Source organism: Cimex lectularius, unplaced genomic scaffold (assembly GCF_000648675.2).
Source record: "Cimex lectularius strain Harlan isolate CLEC.00 unplaced genomic scaffold, Clec_2.1 scaffold71, whole genome shotgun sequence".
Taxonomy (NCBI): domain Eukaryota; kingdom Metazoa; phylum Arthropoda; class Insecta; order Hemiptera; family Cimicidae; genus Cimex; species Cimex lectularius.
Window position 1 is genome coordinate 294,305 of NW_019392655.1, and position 21,646 is coordinate 315,950.

The window sequence follows — 21,646 nt, forward strand, 5'->3', positions numbered from 1 at the left end:
GTAGCTCTTCAAATGTGTGGGGAGAGTGATGAATCTGATATGGATGACTTCATTTCTCAAATTTAGAGGTTGCTCAGAGGAATGACCATGTCACTGAGGCGTATTCCTATAACTGACAGACATGTCTGAAGTCATTAAAGATGAGAGTAAATTATTGCCAAAGAATGTAGAAAAACACAAATGTTTATTTAAGAAAGTTCATTTACACGCACTTGTTAGGTTAACTGATAGGTCATTGCTGAGCCTAAAATAGGTGGAATTTATTCTTTCCTCTTTAAAGCTTCTTTGGATTAGAACTGCATAAATCAAGAGACAAACCGTATACTAAGTTGTTGTTTTTCTTTAAAAATAAAAAATTATTGCTTAATTAATGTAATATAAATTACATGATTGGTCTTGCTACAGATGTGCCTAAATTGTGACTTGGTTAGTCCCTCAATATGTGGATATAGACAATCTTTGAAATCCATTTTTGGAACTCTTGAATTCTTTGAAAGGGCAATGGTTCTGCAGCATGGCAAAGCTCTGATAATTACGAGAGAAGAAAGGAGTTAAATTAGTGAGAATTAGAAGACGAGTTTAAATCATGTTACAAGGAGAAAGCGATGATTCAGTCTTCATTTCTTCAATTTAAAGATTGTTAATAGGCGTGACCATGCAGTCATTTGCTCATTGTATCTGGTGGCATAGTTTTGTGGATTGTTGTTTGAATGTACCATAGACGAGAATGCTACTGAGAAACACTCTTCCTAAAAATAAGACATTTATTTTCCTTAAGTTCCTCTCAAAAATGATAACAGATTGAGAATTCGTTTATTTTCTGAATGCTCACTAATTCCTCTCATCCTTATTTGTGACAATTACTCTCATGAAGCGGCTAAAAAAGATTCTCATCGATTATGACCGTTTAATTTTTTCTTCCTTTGGCTGGAGTTCTTTCTCATCAGATGTAAAAAAGCATGTGGGTTATCCAGGATTTATGGATGCTGAACATTACTGCCTTTTTTTCTCCTCTCCCTCTTCTTTTATTCCTTTTTGTCTATTTTTCTTTCCTTTCTCGCTTTGCTCTACCTTTTAGTTCTTTTTAATTTTATCTTCATTTTAGCATGGAGTTTTAATTACATCATTTTATTGCAATACAATAAATATTTCCTGAATTTTTCAAATATTTTTTTAAACATTATTGTACATTTCTTGTATTCTATAAATGTATACTCCTTAAATAAATAAATAATAGAGTTTGAGAATTGATAAAGTGCCATCATTAGTTATGATTAGCAAGAAAAAATATGTGAACTGAAACTTTTTTTGGTGTTGCAATTTTGTACAATTTTACATTAAAATATGTATTTGACATAGGATGAAATGATATGAGAGTAAAAATAATATTTTAAAAAAATCCTGTCCAATGTTGGCTGTTGTGGACGAGGGGTCAAACCACTTTACCAGTCTGTCTCCACTCAGTTTTTGAGTTATTCAAACGCATTTCGGCATTGCGCGATCTTCAGTGAGGAACTGTCTGCATACATTCTAAACAATTTTTTCTGAAAATTTTTAAAATATATTTTTAATCAATGATAGAATGATTTATTTGTATTATATCTTTTTTTTTTAAACAATTTTAACAAAGGATTTCAGGAGCGACGATCCCCTTTTTGAATGGCGGCCGATTTCTGGGCGTCTCCCCTTTAATACCATAGCGCCTGAAAAACTGCTGTTTAATAACAGAATTGCGAGTGAATTCTTTATCCGGCCTTTCCGCCCTCTCTTCAGTCTTCCATCCATAATCCATGTTCTGCGTTTGTGATTCGTAATACTTCTCGTAAGGGGCCAGTTGGCTGCGCAGTTTCAAATAAAGCTTGTAGCCTTCTTCGACTTCTCCTGGAATTAGTAACAAAAATACCTGACTACTAATGTTTCAATATTTATAACAAGAGTTTGTTTTTATGTTTTAAGATGCTAAATCTGTTGGGCTCATAATTTATACAAACATATAAATTAAGCATAACGACTGATATAACTTTTTTAAAAATAACAAATTATAAGTGTATTATAAGAATTGTATTCCAATTGTGTCTAATTGTCATCTAAATGTTTAAAAATGAATTTCTAAAATTAACAATTACAAAAATCCTTCAATAGAAATTATTGAGGTGGGTGAGTCATTTCATTCATTTTGAATTTCTGAATAATGGGCTTTTCAGCATTCTGAGGAGGTATAAAAAATCAACTGTTGTATTAAATCTTAGAGACATCAGAGGGTTTTCACCTTTCGGAAAAGATAATTCTGCTCATAGGAGTTTTAAGTTTTTTTTATACCTCCTCAGAATGCTGAAAAGCCCACTATTCAGAAATTCAACGACTGCTAAAAATAATGGAGCTGAAACTATTAATCAAATCAAGCATTTAAAGTATAAAATCACATCTTTGATAGTTAAGTTACTAGGCATTAAATAGTAGTACCAAAACTTATTTGCCCTTTCATAAAGTATGGAAGTCTTACGTCAATTTGGCTTTTTTAGTAATATTTATTTTATTTTTTATTTCTGATTGTTGTTGATTCGTACTTTTTTTTCTTTATGGATTACTACAAGAATATATTTTTTCATTCTTTAAGTATATTATTTTATTCTTTAAGAATTCCTTTACTTTTTAAATTTGAAAAATAAAAATGAAAGTATGATCTAACAGAAGCAGATTGTTTTATTTCTGAGTTTTCTGAGACTAGGGCCACCATGCCTTTACAAATGTTAATTAATATAGTACATTTATTGAGATGATCTCTTTCAAAATACAGTGTTTAAAGGACAGACATGTTGGTTAGCCAAATTAGGCCACATTTCTGGGCAAGTGAATCCAAGTTCAAACATCGAAATTCAAATTTAAAATGTTTTCCTCCTTTTAAAAAAGGACCAAACTTTTGAAAAATCACGTAATCAATCTTGTATCAAACATATGTCTATTAAAACTGCCAATTTAATGTTAAAAAACGCCATTTTTCAAGCGAATCGGTTTAAAAATTTTTAAATCTATTTTTGCAAGAATGTGGTGTTTGTATGAGAATTTTACACCAGTTATTGAAATTATAAAAGCATTGTTTTATTATTATCATTTTTGCTTCTCATAATATATTGACAAACTATAACTAATATGTAATATTTATTATATTATCTTATGTAATTGATAGGTTTTAGAGCTTAGTTATAAATAAATCAATTTTGTTCTTAATAAATCATATTATTTATTACAATTGTATGCATATTAAAAATAATAAATAAAAATATATTTTTTAATAAAAATTCACGTTCTTTCTTAACCAATTTTATCAATAATATTGTAATGTTTCTATATGTATTTGAAGTTTTATTGACGCTCAGTTTTCATTTTAAACATTTACATTATAAAATATAATAATGTAAAACATATAAAATGATAATGGATAATTAATTTCTATGCTATTATTTCATAGGAATTAAATATGTTTATATTTTGATACAGATTGTTTCAACCATTTACTTTTATCTAGTTGATTTTTATTTTTGACTAATAAGTGTTATTAAAAACATGTGTTTCTCTTCTCGTTTTACAGAGCCATTCTATAAAACTTTAAACCTAATTAAATTTAAGAGGGGTTTTATAATATACCCATTTGTTTTTACCTCCATACAAAACATCAAGGTAAAACTTCGATACGGGGTACATAATGGGTCTTTTAATGTCCTCATCTGTGAATTGGATCAGTTCCTTTTGTGGAGGTGGTACCTTTTTTGGGTTGGTCGCTTTGTCCCTCTTTGCGATCTCCTGCTGTACTTTCCTCAATTCGTTATAGAGATACGCTGCCTTTTTTGCCTCCTAAAATAGTAAACGAAACCATCCGTACAGTTTATAAAAAGAAAAAGAAAAGCTTGCGAGTATTCCTCGGCCCTCATATGAAGGGATATTGATCGTATAGAAGGGTCCGATGTCAAAGTCATTAAAGGAAAGGCTGGTTGTGATAGGAACCATTTAGAGAGTAAAGTTTCAATTGAATGAGGGGGAGTTCTAGTCTACCAAATCACTCAAATGTCTTACTTTCACTAAATATTAATTTTAAAAAAATTGGATCATTTCAATCAATAGCTACTTGATTTTATTTATTATGAATTTCAAAATATAATTATAATTGATTAAAGATTGTCCTGACAAGTACTTAGACATTTATTTCATGATATCTGATTAATTAAACAATTTTAATTTCAATTATAATTTTTTCATGAGTGATGTGGTTGTATTGTATGGTTGAAAGATCTTTTTTTAATCAATTTTAAGACCACTGAAGATGGCTCAGTACGAGACTCAATAATTAACGTATTATTTTGATAGTGGTAATCAACCAATTAGTATTTAGAAGCTATAACAGTTTTTAATTTGCATTTTGCAAATTCTTTTTCCAGACTTTGGCCTAAAAATTTAGTTTTATTTTGCAAAGTTTAAGTGAATTACTGACCCTTTCAGGGTGGGAGCCATCCTGATAGATTTTCTCATAGTTTTCGACAAACCATTTCAGCCTTTTGGCTTTAGCTTTCTCTTCAATTTCCCTTAACGCTATCTCCTTTAATACATTCATTCTGTCACTTTTTTATTTTTTTTGTGTGAATTAATTTTGTTACGTAAGAAAGTGTAAACAAATTTGGTAAAGTGTATTGTGTAGTAATGTTCAATTTTAAATTTCCCACATGTGATCACTTTGGTCAGATGGCCGGGTCAATATTTGTTAATAGGTAATAAATAAACGTGAATAAAGGCTTTGTGGAAAATGTGGCATAATGAATGGCGTGAAATGACGCTTAACAAGCTGAGAGAAATTGAAGATATAAAACAATGGTCCACTGCCACTTGAATCTCTCTTAAGGAAGAAACGGCCTTGACTCAGAATAGGTCATAGCAGACTCACGCATAGTGTTCTCATGGCGAGAGAACCTCCACCATGTCAGACACAAAGTAGAAAAACTTTTTGATTTCTTGAGGATGGCTGGTCTGCTCTTTAAAATTTATAAGACGAGGTATGAATGGGGATAGTGGCTGAGACCGGCGGTATAGCGGGCGTGGTCTGTTCATCACCACCCTTAAAATCAAGGCAGATTATGACCCTTAGTGGTTACTTGCCTTTACTAATACTAATAAAGAAATAAAACAATAATTATGGCAAAAGGTGTCTCTTTTGTAATATTTTGATTTTGCTGAAAGTCAAAAATGTAACACCATAGACTTTTAATGGTCTTATTAGATGTTTAGAAGATATTCAGCCAAAAAGTTGAAAAGCTTGAACCCGAATGATAAAACAAAGACTGAGCAGGATCCACGCACCAGCTGCCGGACAGGAAAGTGAAGAAAAACCTGACTTATTTACAATAAATTACTGGCTGTTCACAAGAATCACGTACCTCAGGTTTTGATATTCCAGGGTCAGGCATCAGTCTTATATCACCAGCAAAGTTAAGCTCCAGCGACTATCACTAGCTCATTACGGCTCCAATGCGTCAGATTTTAAGTCATTCTTAAATACATCCCATTAACTCAATTATTAAATTCCTACACTCTCTGTAAAGAGCCAAGGAATGAAACCCTTCATTTAAATGGGACCCATTGGCACACACATAAGAGCTTTGGCTCAAAAGTGTCAACCTCGCATGACTGATTCATGAGTGAAGATGATTCGTCTTTTAAGATTCAGATCCTTCAAGCGCCACCTACTGTCCATGTTCTTGATACAAAGGACTCCTTCTTATCCACTGTATTTTTCACATGTTGAACAAGTTCCTTTAGATTTTAAGAAAGAACTTTTATAAGTATAACATATACTAACATATTAATAAATAATTAGTGCACAGATAAAAATAAAGATTTACTTAATAATCAAGACAAGAAATATTATTACATAATTATTATCATTATTGATCATCTCTGATCATGGAGGTTCACCAACTTACAGACCTCAACACAATATTTAACAAAGAAATAATGTTACATATTTACAGGTATGGTCTTTAGCATTATAGTTTGGCTAAACAAGGTAATTTTTTTTTTTGTGGAAGATATGAAATAATTCTGTTTCATGAGCCAAGTACAGGGAGGTAAGCATATTTACATGAAAATAAAATAGAAAAGTATTTTAGTAAATAAAAATAAAAATAAAATTACACAAAAGAGACTATAAAATAATAATAATAATAATAAAGAGAAAGACTCTAGGAAAATCCAAAAGGTGGGGGTCCATAAGCAAATGGAGCGAATCGGAGGCAACAGTTGGTTATAGTTACATCGCTAGTACAACATTTTATCACAGATTTTTCTGTTCAGACTATTAAAGATACTCAAGATCAAAATCATCTGAATTGTGTACAAAAGAAATAGGAAAATAATTTAATACAAAATGGCAGTCCTCAACAAATTCGTTTTTTACCTTTTAAGGCGTTTGTTGAAAGATGGTACAATTTAAGTCTTACATTTCTAAAAAAAAAAAATTCATCACATTTATTATTTGTAATGGTATTCACATTTAATTTACAAACAAGTGGCAGTATTTTCCAGTCTTTCTCAAGTTACTTAATAATTAATTATTTACAATTTTTGTTGTTGTTGACGGTTTTCGACCAAAACATGGTCGAAAAATGGTCTTTTATCATCCGACTATCTCTGCGTTTTACCCGGAATGATCCAACTACCAACAATATATGTTTACACATGTTTTCAATATTGCAACAGACATGACTAGTAGAACCACTGAATAGTTTATACTAGTTTTTTCTCGATTTTTCAGCAGAACAAGCAATAATTTAGTAATGAAATTTCATAATAAATTTTTAATCTTATCCGAAAATAAAAGAGTTTAAATACAGCAAGAAAATTTCATGTACATTAGAATTTTCCTATCAATCATAAATATTAAAATTAACTTGAGAAAACAATTACACGAGTGTATATAATCGTACTTATAATTAATTGAAATATATTAATTAATAATTCAATATAGGAATGGTAAGTAAAAAATAGGACAACTCTATTCAACAAGGTAACATAATTTCATTTCAACTGTAATATACAAAAATTAACCAAGGTAAGATATAATTTTTAGTCTTGTTTTTAAAATCGTTTGCTCTGGTTTATCTGACTCTCATCGTCAACCTCTTTACTGTTGTTTACCATCCGTTCTGTAATGCAATAAGTAGCAGTGCCTAAAGTTGCCCAGACGACCAATATCGCCAAGTGGATGTAGAGTCCTATGTATTTACTGTAAAAAAAGGCACTTGCTGCAGCCAAACTCTGAAATAAACAAAAAACATAATGTATTTATATAATAAAATAAAATTTATTATTGTTACTTGGGTGAATTTAAAAATGGCAAATGCAGGAGCACTTTCTTCACTGAAAATTGTCCCGATGGCAGCGTAAATTTGTGTATTAAAACAGCTATCAGCAAATCCCAACAATACACTACAAGCTATAGCAAGAATGACGCTAAAAAATAAATAAATAAAAATTAAAGGAAATTTAATTTAAAACAAGATTATAAAATACTTGACATACTTGCTCTGAATATAAGCTTGATCAGTCGTATCTCCCAACGGAGCTGAATTTGGCAGATTTAAGAAAATACAGAAAAATGTAACAATATGGACAACAAAGCCTAGTATGACAATCGGGCTTCTTCCCCATCGAACCGTTTTAGAGCCAAGTAGACCAAACAACAAACCTCCTAAAAAAGAAAATTAACAATTATGCCAAGAGATATTTGTTTTCAATAATTACCTGCAATTTCGCCAACGCCGATTGCAATTCCTGACAGCCCAGTCAATCTTTTAGGGTTGTCACTGATATTCAATGTGAAGCCTATGCTCGGGCTGTAAACGCCGCTATAAAATGACAGTTCAAACCCTACCAAGAGGATAAATGTTAATAATTATATAATTTTAATATTGATAAACCTATACCTGTATATAAAAATGTGATGCAAAGGAAAATCATTTCTTTGCGAGTTAGCAAAGACATTGCTTCTCTGAAGGCTTTTATTGGCCCGACGGTCCTTCGAGCCAAAACCTCTCCATCAGCACTGACCGCCGGTCTTAAGAGCACAAGAAATACCAGCCCGATCAGAGACAGTGCTGTAAGTACTATAGTAACCGTATTTCTTGTGTGCTCATCAATGTGCTGTTTTCCTTCGAATGCAATGAAAACATAACAGTTTCCATACAACATGCTGCAATTCATATTTATTTTAGTTATCATATTCACGAATTTAAGGTTAAAATTGAATGTTTTACCTCGATTGCAGAAGAGCCCAAAATATCCCTGAATTCCTCGCCATTGTTAAATCATCGGAATTAAGTGTTAAATAATTCCCCTGGCCAGTCCAGATTAATGAAGCCCCTATACCCATTAAAGCTGATACTGTATATAGGAGCCAAGTCTTTGGAATTAAAAATGACGCAATAAATAACCTGCATGTATAAAAGTAACGGTGATATAAAATTGCTATAAATCATGAACATTTGTCCACAGCTTGATCGTATCTGAACATCCTGATCTGCCTATTATTACTGTATTTCAATGTTAAAAGTATCGACCACTTTTTCACTTAGGATCTGGATCAAGGTATCATCTTGAAGAAAAAAGCAAATTCAATTGTTACTGCCAAGCTTTCCCAGGTGATCTCAAATTTCCTTAAAGACCTGCTTAGTTCTATCTAACATTGCCAAGGACTGTCCTTAAACTTAAATATATCAAGCTGTATACAAATTTAAGATTAAAATAGGTCAAAAGCTTAGCAATAACAACTGACAAGACCAAAACTTGATCCAGAGTGTTCCTGAATTACTGTATGTCCAACAGCCCGTTAAGGCTCTTGTTACGACTAAATTACTCAAAAATTGTTTAAAAAATTAAAAAAAACACAGGTAAGAACATCTGAGAAAGTCAATCCATGAACAAATGTTTAACATCTCCTAGTCCAAAAACAAACAATGCTTAACAATATTTCACAAATACTCACAAGTATGTTAAACTTCCAATGACCATCGACATTCTTGCTCCGATTGCTCCGATAATAGAAGGCGCGAGCCAATTTCCAATGGCCAACATTGCATAAATGATGGCGAGGGAAGTGTAGCCATTGCCGGTAAAAGTCTTATCGTCTGCACTAAGAGAATTTAATATCGTCACCTGAAATAAAATATTAATAAAGTAATTATTAAAGTGTGGTGTTTAGTGACCATTATTTGTAGGTCATGAGATGCAGTCTGGTGTGACATAGGTTTTAGAAAAATATTTTCTTTATCATGCCAACGTTTCGATCTTTATTGAGATCATCTTCAGGGCTCGAAGTGTTTGTTTTCCATGTAGATGTGTCATTCCTGTATGTCGTGTGACTCAGTGCACTCTCAACACAATAGACAAGAATGACACATCTACACGAAAACAAACACTGAGCCCTGAAGATGATCTCAATAAAGATCAAAACGTTGGCATGATAAAGAAAATATTTTTCTAAAACCTACGTCACACCAGACCGCATCTCACAACCTCCAAATAATCAGTAATTATTAAAGTTTTTCAAAGAATCTATACCAAAAGAAATCATGGGTTAGGTTATATTAGGAATAGTTAGGTTATGTAGAGTTAGTGTTAGGATTATGGTTAACAGTATTAGAAATATTGACCACTTTTTCACCCACAAACACTCTGGATCAAAGTATGACCTTGAAGAAGAAAGCAAATTCCGTTGTTACGGCCGCTTTTGGTCTATTTTAAGGTCATCATCAGGATATGTAGACATATTTAAGATTGTTTTGCCCTGATAACGACCTTAAAAAAGGTTGAAAGCTTGGCAGTAACAACTGAGTTAGCTTTCTTCTTCAAGATCATACTTTAATCAGAGGGTTCGTGGATTAGACAATGATTACAGATGAGGTTAGATACAAGTGGTTTCAGAAATGAAAATATATAAAGAATATAAAATAAAACAAAAGCACCCTTATAAATACTAAAAATGCACAGGGAGATTTTGCAAAGAAGCAGAGGACCAACATTATACTAATAAACTGTGGCGTCAAATTTGTACACAGGAGGAAGTGTTTTGGGGTTGTACAACATAATCATAGAATAAATTCAACCACTGAAACTGGGCATACTAATCAAATTTCTTGATGAATTAAGACTCACCGGTGTGCTATAAAGTACGGAACGAGGGATACAACTCTCAAAGGGCACAGTATATTAAACATCCTGAACATTACATCTACATTCTAAAAATAATGAACGAAATAAGATCACTTTTAAATGTATGAATTGCTGATTAATTGTTGTAATAATAAAAAAATAATAATGAGGTATATAGAATATATAAATGAAAATAGAGAAAAATATTTTGATTAACTAGATTAATTTGTAATTTAAGGCATTTTTAACGGGAACATTTCAAAATGTCAAAAGAAGTGGGAAGGGTTTTGTCCACGATTCTTGTTGGCTGGAGTATTTTGGTAGTTGGTGAGAGGATAATTTAGAAAAAATCAACTATTGTCTTGATTTTATCTGAGGATATAGAAGTGAAATACAGAACAGTCTATTGAGATATGGAATAGTTTGTACATGAATATGATGCCAGCATTGAATAGTCTAGAAGAATTTGGAGTCCTAATCATTGAATTTATTGCAGACACCTTAGGCTATCAAGGCAACTAAAAAGGCTACACTGTTATAAAAAATTTCTGTATTTCTTGTCATGAAACTGAGAATATGATTTGCTTTTTTACTAGTGATTAATGAAACTCAGAACTAAACAAAAAGAATACCAACATGTTTGATCAAATTCGACTGTTCTAAACCAACATCTTTTAACTTATAATCCCTATAAAATATATAATTATTATAAATATATAAAAGAAGCTATTACGCTTAAATGTAATTTATTTATTATTCTATATTTATTTATATTGAGAACTATTTTATTAATAGAACCTTGAACAGTGATAAAAATGTTGCAACAGTGTGAAATCAGCACAGTGCATGTACTCGAAAATTTGGATATTGGCTGCAAACAGGGAAGATAGCATATCGGAAAATCAAAAAGTAATATTATTAATCAATAATTTCAAATGGAAATAACCCAAAAGCAAATATAACAGGAAGCAGGAAATTTCTTGAATGTTACATTATTTTGGATGTTTATCCATAATTAAATGTTTTTGATAACTCTTTGATGTATAATATTTGGTCTTTACAAATGTACATGTAATTTAAAAAAAAATTGTATTGGCTTAAAGTACATGCAAGAAACCCTCTGTTAACAGACGATAAGTGGCACCATTGTTGAATGAATGCACCTTCCTCAATTTATACAATAAAAAATAATGGATTTTGTGATGTTACGTAAATATAATTGTGACATCTTGAAAACCAAAGATTATGCTGTAATTAACTATTTGTTTGGGATGTAAGTAATGTAATTTTTCATTTATAGGATTAATTAGATCAATGTTTTGGTGTATATTACTTTTGTTTACAAATACACTTGTTTAAGCCCTAAATTAAAAGACTTTATTTCTTATCAGTTTCTGTTTTCAACTTCTTTGTCTGAAATAAATTAATAAAATAATAATTTAATAGGTAATCATGTATTTGGATGAAATGCATTTAAGGCATTGTTTACTTTATGAAATTCAGAAAAAGAACAATGCAACTGAAAACTTGTGTGCAGTGTTTGGTACTAATGCTGTAAATGTTCATAAAGTCCAACGGGGGTTTGCTTGCTTTAGAGAAGGAAATTTTGTTGTTGAAGATGATTTGCACAGTGGATGTCCTCCTGAGGTTGACGATGATATTTTAAGGGATAGGAAAGAAGAAAATCCCTTTTGATGACCAGAGAACTAGGAGAATTGTTCAGTGTTACCTATACAACTATTGGAAACGACATCCAAAAAATTGGATTTCTTCAAAAATACACTATCTGGATCCCACACGAACTCAGCGGAATCTTGGTGTACTGCATCTCAATTTGCTCTTCACTCTCCGTCGTTGCTCTTAAGACCCATTCTTGATGATGAGGTGATGAAAAATGGATCACATACAAAAACATAGTCAGCAAAATCCGGTCGACGGTCCCCAGTTGTTCCAAAACAACAAATGCATGGAAAAAAAAAACAACTGTGCTAGGATGCTGTACAGGTCTGGCCCCTTGTATTTTGAGCTTTTACCACAGGGGCAAATAGTTATAGTGAACTGTACTATAAACAGCCAACCTGTTTAGAACTTAAAGTAAAGCAAAAATGGCCTGAACTAGAAAAACAGAAAATATTTCGCAACAACTCCCACCCCCACGTTGCTTTGAGGGCCAAACAATTATTAACAAATCTGAATTGGGAAATTTTATTGTGCCTGCCATACTCTTCACACATCTCACGACTATTTATTTTAGTCATTACAAAATTTCTTAAATGGTGAAAATTTTGAAAGTATTGAGTGTTCAAACAACTGTTGTAACGTCCCTAAACTCAAAAGATGGGAATTTTTTTGCGAAACGATAGCAAAAAGTAATTGCAAACAACGGACACTACATCTCCCAATAGTTAAAAGCATGTCAGATGTAAAAAAATAAAAATATATACTGTAAAAAAGTCATTATTTTCTTGTCAACCCAATACAAGAAATAATAATTTTTAGGTATTAATAAAAGATCATTTTCCAAAAGAAAAATTTATACCATGTCCTTATCTTACTACTGATTATTCATTTTATTTTTCAGAAAAATACAACTCAATCTAAGTTGCACAAGCATTTTGGGCCTTCGCTGAATCCGGTTTAGCCCCCTAGATCCTGTCCTGCTATGCATTTTGACATGAAATATTGTCACACCGACTCAAACCGTAGCTTTACCGGCCTAGACATACTAGCCTGGAAACCAGAGCAGATTTATTATCCGTTAACGACAGCTGTACATTTGCTTTAAGAAAACAAAAAACAAATTCAACCCATTATATTACACTGTTTTATGAAAGTGTCGACCTTCAGACTTGTCCGGATTCGGCAGCAAAAAAGAAAAAGTAAAAATATGCGACCGATTAGATTTACATATTTCACAAATAAAAATAATACAAAACACCAATAAACTGTTCCAGTTTTAACATTGAACAACACTAGTTAGGGGAAAATTCACCTGAACATTAAAATAGATCATCCAAAGAGAACTCAACATGGTAGAGCAATGGCACTCAAACAGAGACTTAACTAAACCCCTCAAAACTATACTAATTGCATTTACAAGCTCTATGCTTCTATAACGAAATACTGCAGTTCAAAAATGAGGTTAAATATCTAGGAATAATCTTTGATCAAAAATTAACCTGGAACTCTCACCAGCACATCATAACAAAAAGCACCACAAAAAGAACTTTAAGCAAAACTTGGGGACTAAAACTGAAAATGGCCCACTGGCTATATACGGCAGTAATAAGACCCAAATAAACCCCATGGCTCACTAATCTGGTGGACCGAAGCTCAGCAAAAACCAGCCACCCAAACTTTAGGCAGCAGACTGGCCTTGTATCACAGGGGTAATGAAAACAACCCCATCAATCGCACTAGAAACACTGCTAAACCTACTTCCATTGAAAATATTTATACAAGGGGAAGCGAGAAAAAGGCCATTTAGGCTCCAGAAACAATCAAATTGTTTGGGAACTAAACACTACACAACAATCATCCAGAAATGGGTGCTGACTACATGATACCGGGTACATTTTTGCAACATCCTATAAAGTCTCGACAGACCAGAAAAATGAAGAAGAATTCAGGAGGAAATCAGATAAATGGTGTACAGATGGCTCCAAAACAGATGAAGGGAACGGATCAGGCGTTTTCTGTACAATCCCAATATGAGCAATAAAACCCATTAGCATAGATCTTTCAAGCTGAAATCCATGTCATCAACGCTTGTGCCTTAGAAAATAAAAGAGTTTACACTGACAAAATATCCTTATAAGAAGTAGCCAAACATTAACATGCAAAAAAAAAAATCAAAATTACTCATTGAATGCGTTTAAAATCTCCAAAACTGGGGGAACAGTACAACCTGACCTTGGGTACCAGAACACAAAGGAATTATGTCTAACCAAAAGGCAGACACTGGGCAGAGGAGGATCTGCATGACCATATACAGGGTGTTCGGCTACTTGTGTTACAAACTTTGCCAGTAGATTCTACATTTAAAATGGAACCAAAAAGTCATAATTAACTATGAACCGAATCTCAACGGTTTTGGAGCTATTTCTCTTTTTCTAAGTTTTTAAGATGTCACGACTTCAAATAAACAATGATAACTCCAAAACAGAAAGGTTTTGGACAAATCCTCTGATACCATTGAAAACTTCGTTAAATTTCCAATAAGATGTGATTAATATTAAATTTGGAAAAGTTGTTGAAATAAGCGTTTTGGTAGCCAGAACTTTGAAAAAATATTTTTTTTTTTCAATGTTGAAAACTTACTATAGTGATTCTAAACTGCTATTTCCAAACCTAGAGGCCAACAAATTTCAGAAAACGTACTCCTTTTTAGTAACGTAATTGTTTTTTAAATACTTTTTACAAAGATGAAGAAATTGATGAAGGCAAGGTAAAAACCGTGGTTGACGGATTGGTCAAGGTGAAAAGATTTAAAAAAAGAGAAAAAAAATGAAAAAACTTAAGGAAATTTTGAATGAATTTAGTAAACATTTTTAATTTGGGTTAGAAACTGAAATAGTGCAATGGTTCACATATTTACCAACACGACTGCAACTTTGATTAAAGGTTATTGTATTATTATTACCCGGAATAAAAGAGTTTTAAGATTCAAAACGTTTTTAGTTCATTCATTCAAAATTTTCTTAAGTTTTTTATTTTTTATTATTATTAATATTTCCGCCTTAACAATCCGTCAACCATGGTTTTTCTTCCTTTCCTTCATCAATTTCTTCATCTTTGAAAAAGTAATTAAAAAGCAATTACACCACTAAAAAGGATATCAAATGGAGTACGTTTTCTGGTTTCTAGGTTTGGAAATAGTAGTTTAGAATCACTATAGTAAGTTTTTCAACTTAATAAAATTTTTTTTCAAAGTTCTGGCTAGTAAAACGCTTATTTCACCAGTATTTCCACGTTTAATATGGTCAGATTTCGTTGGAAATTTAACTTAGTTTTCAATGGTATTATAGGATTTGTCCAAAACCTTTTAGTTTTGGAGTTATCGTTGTTTATTTGAAGCAAGGTCGTGACATCTTAAAAAATCAGAAAAAGCGGAATAACTCCGAAATTGTTGAGATTCGGACCATAGTTAATTAGGACTTTTTGGTTCCATTTTGAATGTAGGATCTACTGGCAAAGCTTGTAACGCGAGTAGCCGAACACCCTGTGTAGTCTTCAAATGAACTAGAATCCTCGAATGGATGGAGATCCATAGAATGGATTCAAAAAAGTCAAAAGGAGAAGTGAAAAAACTCTAGAGGTGCTTGATACAGTAAGCTTACGTTAAAACAACCCTCACTAGACTGGCAAACTCATTGCTACTAAACTCAGAGGAGTGATAAGATTATATCGGGTTGTCCGGAAAATAATGCAGGATTTTAAGTTTTCATTAAAAAAAATCTATATAAAATATTCTGTTTACGTTTACAGGATTACTCATTTGTATGAATGTCAACACTTATTAATCCTCTTCCAAATGATATTGTTTGTTTACCTCTGTAGCATTCCGCTACTTGGAAATAATTCAGTCATCCTTATAATGTCAAAGCGAGAATTTCGTACGATTTTCTTTTACGAGTTTAAACTCGGCCGAAGCGGAGCCCAAACGGCTAGAAACATTAACCAAGTCTGGGGCGAGGGTTGTGTTAATGAGTGCACTGTGCAAAGGTGGTTTAAAAAATTTCGGGAGGGAGATTTCAGCCTTGAAGATGAAGAAGGTCGTGGAAGGCCTTCCTCTCTTAATGATGATGTTCTGCGATCAGTGGTGGAAGAAAACCCCAAAACAACTGTTCGAGAACTTGCAGAGCAACTCAAAGTCAGTAAAACGACCGTCGCTGACCACCTCAAGGCGATTGGAAAAGTGAAAAAACTCGAAAATTGGGTTCCACACTCATTAAACGATCGCCAAAAAAATCAGCGCTTTGATGTTTGTGCATCACTTCTTTGTCGAAACAAAAATGACCCATTTCTGGCCAGAATTGTTACATGTGACGAAAAGTGGATTCTCTACGATAACACTAGACGTTCTGGACAGTGGCTCGACAAAGGAGAAGCTCCAATACATTTTCCAAAGCCCCCAACTCATCAAAAAAAGGTAATGGTTACGGTATGGTGGGCTTCATTTGGTTTAATACACTACAGCTTCTTAAATCCTGGCGAAACCATCAATGCTGAATCATACTGTAACCAAATTAATACCATGCATCAGAAATTGGCAGTAATGAAGCCCTCTTTGGTCAATCGGAAAGGGCCCATTTTGTTGCATGACAACGCTCGACCACATGTGTCACGTGTAACGTCACAAAAATTATTGGAGCTTGGCTATGAAACTTTGCCTCACCCACCCTACTCTCCGGACCTCTCGCCTACTGACTACCATTTTTTTAGACACCTGGACCACTACTTACAACACATAATATTCAAAAATCAAACGGAACTGGAAAATGCATTTATTGACTTTATCAATTCTAAAAATTCTGAATTCTACTCAGACGGAATTAATAAGTTACCAACACGTTGGGAAATTATTTTGATTAAAGAACATTGCTTTAAAGTAACTAGTTTCTTTTTTTTTGTTTAATACCAAAATCCTGCATTATTTTCCGGACAACCCAATACACTGGCAACTGAGAAAACATCTACATAACATGGATATACTCAACGATGACCCCCATTTGTAGGTTATGCAACGAGGAGGAAAAAACGTCCGCCTATATCATCTTCGAATACGAAGCAACCGCTTAAACCTGAGATACAAAGAAAATCTCAGGGAAATTAATTGTAGCAACAGCCAATGGCCTAGAAGGATCGAGTCGATTGCAGTGAACTAAGGAACTACTACTAGTATGTGTCTTTGTTCTTTAATATATACAAAGTTTACAAATCGACAGTATATATTACAGAGCAAGAAAGACGTTCCTCATGGTTTAAAACCGTCTGAGGGAACTAAGGAACTAAAAAAGTTCATTAAGTCAGAAAGCTGCAGCGTCTGGAGAACAAAACACCCCGGAATTCATTATAATCATCAACATTGAACAAAATGGAAAAGCCAAGGATGAAGATCATTTTTACTGTCGAAAGCTGTTAAGGTTTGTTTCCTCATGAGAATATGAGATTACCAGGATATTGAAACTGGTCTGAAATGATTAATCATAAATTTTGCACAGTTGTTACAATAAATTTCTTTCGCCTTTTGACATTGACTTGACAATATTTGTTTGAATTTTTACATTGCGATAGGTAGATATTTTAAAAGAGCAAATAAACAGTATCAGTACTAAAAAAACCCGTAATCAGAAGTAAATTATGTATATATAGATATTTTTAAAAGAGTAAATCACATGCAACCAATACGCAATTTATTATCAGTCCGAACTTAAAAAAAAAAGAAGTTTTTATTTGATATCTCAGTGTTCCAACTCCAATTATATCAATAGTTCGCAAAGATTAACGCGAGTTACATAAGACAGATGATTGTATTTAGAACAGGCAGGAATGTAAATAAATGCGCTATTTTTTTTAAATTGATATTTTTTTATTATAGTTTTATCCGCGTTTTGATAATGGAAAATAAACATAATCCCCAGTGTTTCCGCGTTTTGTATTGCGTCAATTTGCCGGTTGTGGTCCTAATTTTATTGACACGCCTTTCCTTTCTCTTAAAGATTGTTGGAAATGACGCAACCTGGTGTGGACTGTTTACTGGTCCTTAACGTACTCTATTGCATGCTGTTTCCTTTTACTAAAATACCAAAATATGAAACTACAAGGTGATTATTATATAAGAAAAAAGTCTTCAAGGAACGCTAAATGCTCGGAAAAACACTTTGCTTTATCATATTTCAGGGCTAAACACTAGCACTGAAGAAAATGCTTTGGGACCTGTAAAAACGACAGAACAATGTTTACAATAAAAAAGCAGGCAGTGTAGAAACTCCTGGATGGTTAAAAGAAGGTGGTAGCGTTGATGGGCCGGGTCGGCAGAGAAACTCTCACATATCAAGAGCACTGCCAGGTGGACCCGCAGGACCTGACTAGGCCAGGTTGACACAAGGACTTCTTTCCCCAAAGCCTGCGTGTCCGGCATGTAGAGAAAGGCGAAGGTTGCTCGTTGTGTCCCACTTAATCGAATGGCGACTCCTTGGCTCTTATAGAGAGCGTGTAGGAAAGCCACCCGATATGATGTATGCTTGAGCACGGCAGCGAGTATCTGGGTCCCCCGTTACGAATTTTGAGGGAAACAGGGCGTATATTGAGAGTGAATGTATGTATTGGCGTGAATGAATAGTGTAAGAGATGTCTGAATATTAAGTACCCCATCGACACTTAATAAAGTTAGTTTTGTAAGGTGTAATGAGTGATGGAGGAATATCAACTCCTCCACCTTTCTATTTGGGTGATGGGTTTGGATTTAGGCAGTCATGAGCATGCTGCTGAATTGACCTAGCTGTTGTCAGCATCCGGAGCCACGGACAAACCACCCTCGCCCGAAGCCTGCCGGTAATTTATTTTAAATTACAAAAGCTTGAATTGCCTGTGGACTGCGAGAAGTGATAGGCTCAACTCTGTACATGTATGGTACGACGGATTATTAACAACAATTGAACATATATCAAGCAAAACTGTTTTGCTAAATATTAAGAATAGTAAGTCAAGAAGTAAAGTAATTCCTGTCATGCAGGAAGGCTTAAAGTCCAACGTTGGGTGTCGCGGTGGGGTCCAACCGCTTTATAAAAATTCTTCGTACTAAAATTCATTAAAAACCAAGAACTTTGCCGGGATTTGAACACAGAACGATAGTGTGGTAAATACGGACGGACACCTTAGCCATTCAGCCACCACGGTCTCTTCACTCTATAGAACATTTTATAATTCCTGTCATACAGTCCAACCATCCAAGAGAGGTGTCGCGGGACGAGGGGTCAAACCACATTTTTCATATCGTTATCAATCAAGCTCTGCCGGGATTTGAACCCAGAAGAACGACTCAGCCACCACATCCCTTGACTCTTCAGAGATAGTTAAAGAATTCAAGTCACAAGTTACCAGCTCTCGAGTTTATCATTTCCTAACAACTGTCAGTCCCTTTGGAGTTCACACATGACATTGAAAACAGCTCAATTCTCTGTGCCATAGGACAAATTACATCCCAAGAAGTGATATCTTTCCTCGGCTAGGAGGTTACTCTCAATTTTTCACATATCCAGACATCAGTGCTGGTTGCATGTGAGTTCACGTAGACAAGACAGTGTGATTAATATCATTCCTGAATGATTGTTCTTCCCCCAAAGAAAATAAAGTACTTCTTCTAGTCAGCAAGACTCTGCGGACCATTTTACATCGAAAGATTTCATGTCTCCTAGAATTGGATCACAAGGATTGTCATTCATTCAACTGAAGTACCAACTGAAAACCAAGCAGCAACCAAGTCTACCTCCTTCAGTTTCAATTCAGCAATACATCACAAATTGGCAAAAACCAGAATTTTTCTATATTCTACTTGTATTATAAGATTTTACTTAACAACTACAGCGTGATAACTCGAAATTTGGTATTTTTTCTGATTGCCTATTTTACTTATGTTTTTTTGGTCTGTCATTTCAGGCTTTATCCATCTTTAGTGGCCGGTTTTCAAACTGACAAGGATTTAATTTGTTTGCTCAAATTGTCCAATTGGATATAAAAATCATGCTCGATGCTGTTTTAGTACGAAATTTTCCGTTATATTTATGCACAGACTTATTACGTATTCGACTTTGATTATTTATTACTGAGTACTTATGGGATATCAAAGTTAGTAAATCATTATTTTAGCTGTTCTTTCAGAAACTACGGTTGAACTTTTTTCTGAGGTCAAAATAACAAAACCACCATTGAAGATGGCGAAATGTAGAAACCGTGATGGTAACTGGACCGTAAACGACCAAACTACATATTTCTACTTAATTACATGGTATGTGAAAAGTTAAGTGATTATGATTGGTAATGTTTATTTAAATTACATGTCTTGTTTGACTAATTAACGTTTTTTTTATTTATTTAATTCATTTCTATTCAAGTTGCAAGAAAAGTTAAGATGAAGTAGGATATAAATTTTATTCTGGGGCTCTTAAATAACAAAAAAGTAAAAAATTTGATACATTTCGTGTCAAAATAAACATATAAATAGAGATTTAAATGTATTAGCATAATAATAATAATAAATAAGTCTGACGTCAATCGGTCACGAGGTACCCTAAAAGTAAGAATATCTGCAATTCTGATGAGGACACGTTTTGTTCTAATAATTGTTTTAAAATTATTCGAGGCTGTTAACCTCGTTTGAACTATTTCATCCACGAATTTTAACTGTTTTAACACAAACATATTTTTTGTACCGAATACCATCCTGGGACATGGAACTACTATCTAGTGTGCTACCCACGAAACAAGCTTTTGTTCATGTCCAATTTAAATAGAAGAGCCTGATTATACTTGTTGACATTGACATTCAAGATTCTTTATTATTTTCACCAAATAAATTTCTTCTGGCGGTGAATTTATTTTAAAACTGACTATATTGACATTTCATCCCTACCATTCGTCTTGAGACTTCATTTCCTCTAAATAAACATTTAACCCTTTTTAACATTCTTAGAAAAATTAATATGCTGTTACAACAAGTAAGTTATAACATTATTATATTCGTTATAATAATGCTATATCCTGATTATGCCAGATATTAGAGACAATCATAACTAACCGCTCTCCCAAGTATTGCAGAATGGATTTTTGTTTATTACAAAAATTTAAACTTTCAAATAAAGTTCATTAATACTGCCATAATTTAACCAACCATTGCATTAGGCAAAATTTAAATATTGCAAATACTGTTGTTAAGAGCTTTAATCGACCCAGTATCACTCCTTAAGTGCCATTGGGTTAATTATGATAAAAAATTGTTTGATAATTTTTTTGAGTTGGTAGTTTGTTCCATATATATATATTTTTTTTTTACTCGAACAAATCTTATAATAACAATATTTGAAATCCACCATGGCTCTAATTCATTTCGGAAAAACCTGGCGGAAATTGTTTACGGTCGGGAACCCGACAATGAGGGCCTAACGACCCTGTAACCAAAACAATTAAACTGTTTTTTACAAGTTGTTTACAGGCCATTGGGGATAAGTAATCCATTACGATGATTAGAAACTAATAAGAATGTTTAATGACGTAAATCTATTATTTTTCAACAAATATAAATAGGTGAAAGCGATTTTGAACACAAGAAAGAAAATTACATTTTTTTTTGAGCTGGCTTCAATTATTCTCACTGCCAAATAGTACTTTTTGATATAATAACAATAATGTTTATTAATAAATTAAATAAGTCATTTTAACATGCTTTTGGCCT

At 33.1% G+C, this 21,646-nt stretch overlaps 2 protein-coding genes across 2 annotated transcripts in view; both read right to left on the minus strand.

Moving 5' to 3' along the window:
- Positions 1 to 1,590: 1,590 nt before the first annotated feature.
- Positions 1,591 to 4,760, minus strand: LOC106668265. The gene is made up of 3 exons (XM_014396860.1): positions 4,487 to 4,760; positions 3,660 to 3,852; positions 1,591 to 1,881 (listed from the first exon to the last, which is right to left on the minus strand). The coding sequence occupies exons 1-3, from the start codon at positions 4,604 to 4,606 to the stop codon at positions 1,622 to 1,624; spliced, it is 573 nt and encodes a 190-aa protein (XP_014252346.1). The 5' UTR covers positions 4,607 to 4,760; the 3' UTR covers positions 1,591 to 1,621.
- A 2,297-nt stretch (positions 4,761 to 7,057) lies between these two features.
- The window catches only part of LOC106668264 (UNC93-like protein MFSD11), a 28,211-nt gene continuing 13,622 nt past the window's right edge, over positions 7,058 to 21,646 (minus strand). The window contains exons 2-8 of the mRNA XM_014396858.2: positions 9,029 to 9,198; positions 8,301 to 8,477; positions 7,971 to 8,236; positions 7,789 to 7,914; positions 7,567 to 7,735; positions 7,362 to 7,497; positions 7,058 to 7,302 (exon numbers count right to left, since the gene is read on the minus strand). Of these exons, the coding sequence (XP_014252344.1) occupies positions 7,123 to 7,302; positions 7,362 to 7,497; positions 7,567 to 7,735; positions 7,789 to 7,914; positions 7,971 to 8,236; positions 8,301 to 8,477; positions 9,029 to 9,198 (1,224 nt within the window). The 3' untranslated portion in view covers positions 7,058 to 7,122. The remainder of the gene's footprint in view (positions 7,303 to 7,361; positions 7,498 to 7,566; positions 7,736 to 7,788; positions 7,915 to 7,970; positions 8,237 to 8,300; positions 8,478 to 9,028; positions 9,199 to 21,646) is intronic.

Coding starts and splice junctions, on each gene's coding strand:
- LOC106668265 (XM_014396860.1), bottom strand. CDS start 4,606: ATGAATGTATTAAAGGAGATAGCGTTAAGGGAAATTGAAGAGAAAGCT. Junction 3,853..4,486: donor ATGGCTCCCACCCTGAAAGG/GTCAGTAATTCA, acceptor TTACTATTTTAG/GAGGCAAAAAAGGCAGCGTA. Junction 1,882..3,659: donor CCTTGATGTTTTGTATGGAG/GTAAAAACAAAT, acceptor TACTAATTCCAG/GAGAAGTCGAAGAAGGCTAC.